Source organism: Physeter macrocephalus, chromosome 17 (assembly GCF_002837175.3).
Source record: "Physeter macrocephalus isolate SW-GA chromosome 17, ASM283717v5, whole genome shotgun sequence".
Classification (NCBI taxonomy): Eukaryota; Metazoa; Chordata; class Mammalia; order Artiodactyla; family Physeteridae; genus Physeter; species Physeter macrocephalus.
The window spans coordinates 45252297-45253949 of NC_041230.1; the positions used below are offsets into that span (position 1 = coordinate 45252297).

General features: G+C 37.3%; 1 protein-coding gene across 5 annotated transcripts in view; it reads left to right on the top strand.

The window, feature by feature from the left end:
* Nucleotides 1–1398, top strand: part of CNTNAP4 (contactin associated protein family member 4) — a 287771-nt gene extending 286373 nt beyond the window's left edge. For 4 of the 5 annotated variants that reach the window (XM_024124939.1, XM_024124940.1, XM_024124938.1 and 1 more), the window contains one exon: nucleotides 668–858. In XM_024124939.1, coding sequence (XP_023980707.1) covers nucleotides 668–858 — 191 coding nt within the window. Of the gene's footprint in view, nucleotides 1–667 lie in introns of all 5 variants that reach the window. The other variant, XM_024124937.2, reaches the window with a different exon arrangement.
* Nucleotides 1399–1653: the final 255 nt, after the last annotated feature.

The window sequence follows — 1653 nt, forward strand, 5'->3', positions numbered from 1 at the left end:
CCACAACAGTGAGAGGCCCGCGTACCGCAAAAAAAAAAAAAAAAAAAAAAAAAAAAAAAAATTGTTTACAGAGACTTCCCTGGAGGTCCAGTGGTAAAGACCCCATGCTTCCCCTGCAGGGGGCATGGGTTATCCCTGGTCGGGGAACTAAGATCCCACATGCCGCATGGTGCAGCCAAAAATAATAATGATAATAAAATAAAATAAATAATAAAAAATGTTTACATATTTAAGTATTAAAAACACATTTGATTATTTTATGATGTTACTATTACTCTATAATTTCAAAATAATTAAAACTTGTCTGGGTATTAATGTGAAGTGACCCCATGGTCTTAGAGACATGTAGGTAATACCTTGTGTTATTAACATATTGTATATATAAATGCACTGAATAAATCCAATATAATATGCATTCAGAGTAAATGAAGGTGAACCCACAAGACTGATAGAACTCAGAAGTAAACTGAACATATTTTGATACCACTTGATCCAGAAATACCTAAGGTTTTGATATTGATTTGAAATTGATATTTCCAATGTATATATATTAGATGCTTGATTTCAGTAGAAAATAATTTTATTATGACTTCTTAAACAGTGAAGGCTACAGTTTCTATCTGGACAGCAATTCTGATTTTGTGTTTCTTTTCTCTTCTCTCACTAGGTTTGATAGCTGTTGTGATCTTTATCTTGCTGTGCCTCAGTGCCATAGCTGTCCGCATTTATCAGCAGAAAAGGTTATACAGAAGAAATGAGGCAAAAAGGTCAGAGAATGTAGACAGTGCTGAGGCTGTTTTGAAAAGTGAGCTTAATATACAAAATGCAGTCAGTGAAAATCAGAAAGAGTACTTCTGATTGGCAGCAGTGATTTACCTTATCATTACAGCAGTCTGATTTAATAGCCAGGGGCTCTCAAGGGACGAAAAAAAGTCTTACACTGAATGTACAGGCAATGGATTTGCAGCACTGCCATGTTGCCATGTCCAGACTCGAGACAGCTCCAGGAGGCCTGACCCAGTGACATACTTCTCATAGCGGTCATTCTATATAACAAGGAGTTTTAGATATTGATATTAATTTCCAACTGTTCTGATATGATCTAAAACAGAAGTTTAACCCACTTGAGAGCTACAGGTTTTCAATGCGAAAAGCGTAGCACTGGCCTCTCAGCCGTAAGTGATACCTAAGTTGTGTGAGAGGTAAAAGTCACAATTGGACTCTAATGGCCTTGCCTGATCTGAGAACATACTCTGTGTTTGCTTTCGTGTCCCCATGCTGTAATTCATAGACCTGGAAATGCTTCTAAGATCCTGTTTGGCTGGTGTTTGCATCTTCAGTGGCCAAAAGTATATAAACCCCTTTGCCTTTCTCTGTATTGCATTCAATACAATGTATCGGTAGTGTCGAAATATGTTTGTTGTCACTGGTTTGTTTGTATTGCTCTTTTTCTATTTGACTCTTCTCAATGATTTTGAAAACTTTAGGTTTTGAGTGTCAGGCTCCAGCTCTGAACATGCAATTCATATGTAACATGACCTACAAAGTGCATTGCTCATGAGTATGTGATGTCTTGCCTTTAACACTTTTCTGTTTAACTTGCTCTCATGGTTCGGTATCGGCAGTCGTTAAGACCCTGGGTAATGCCAGTTT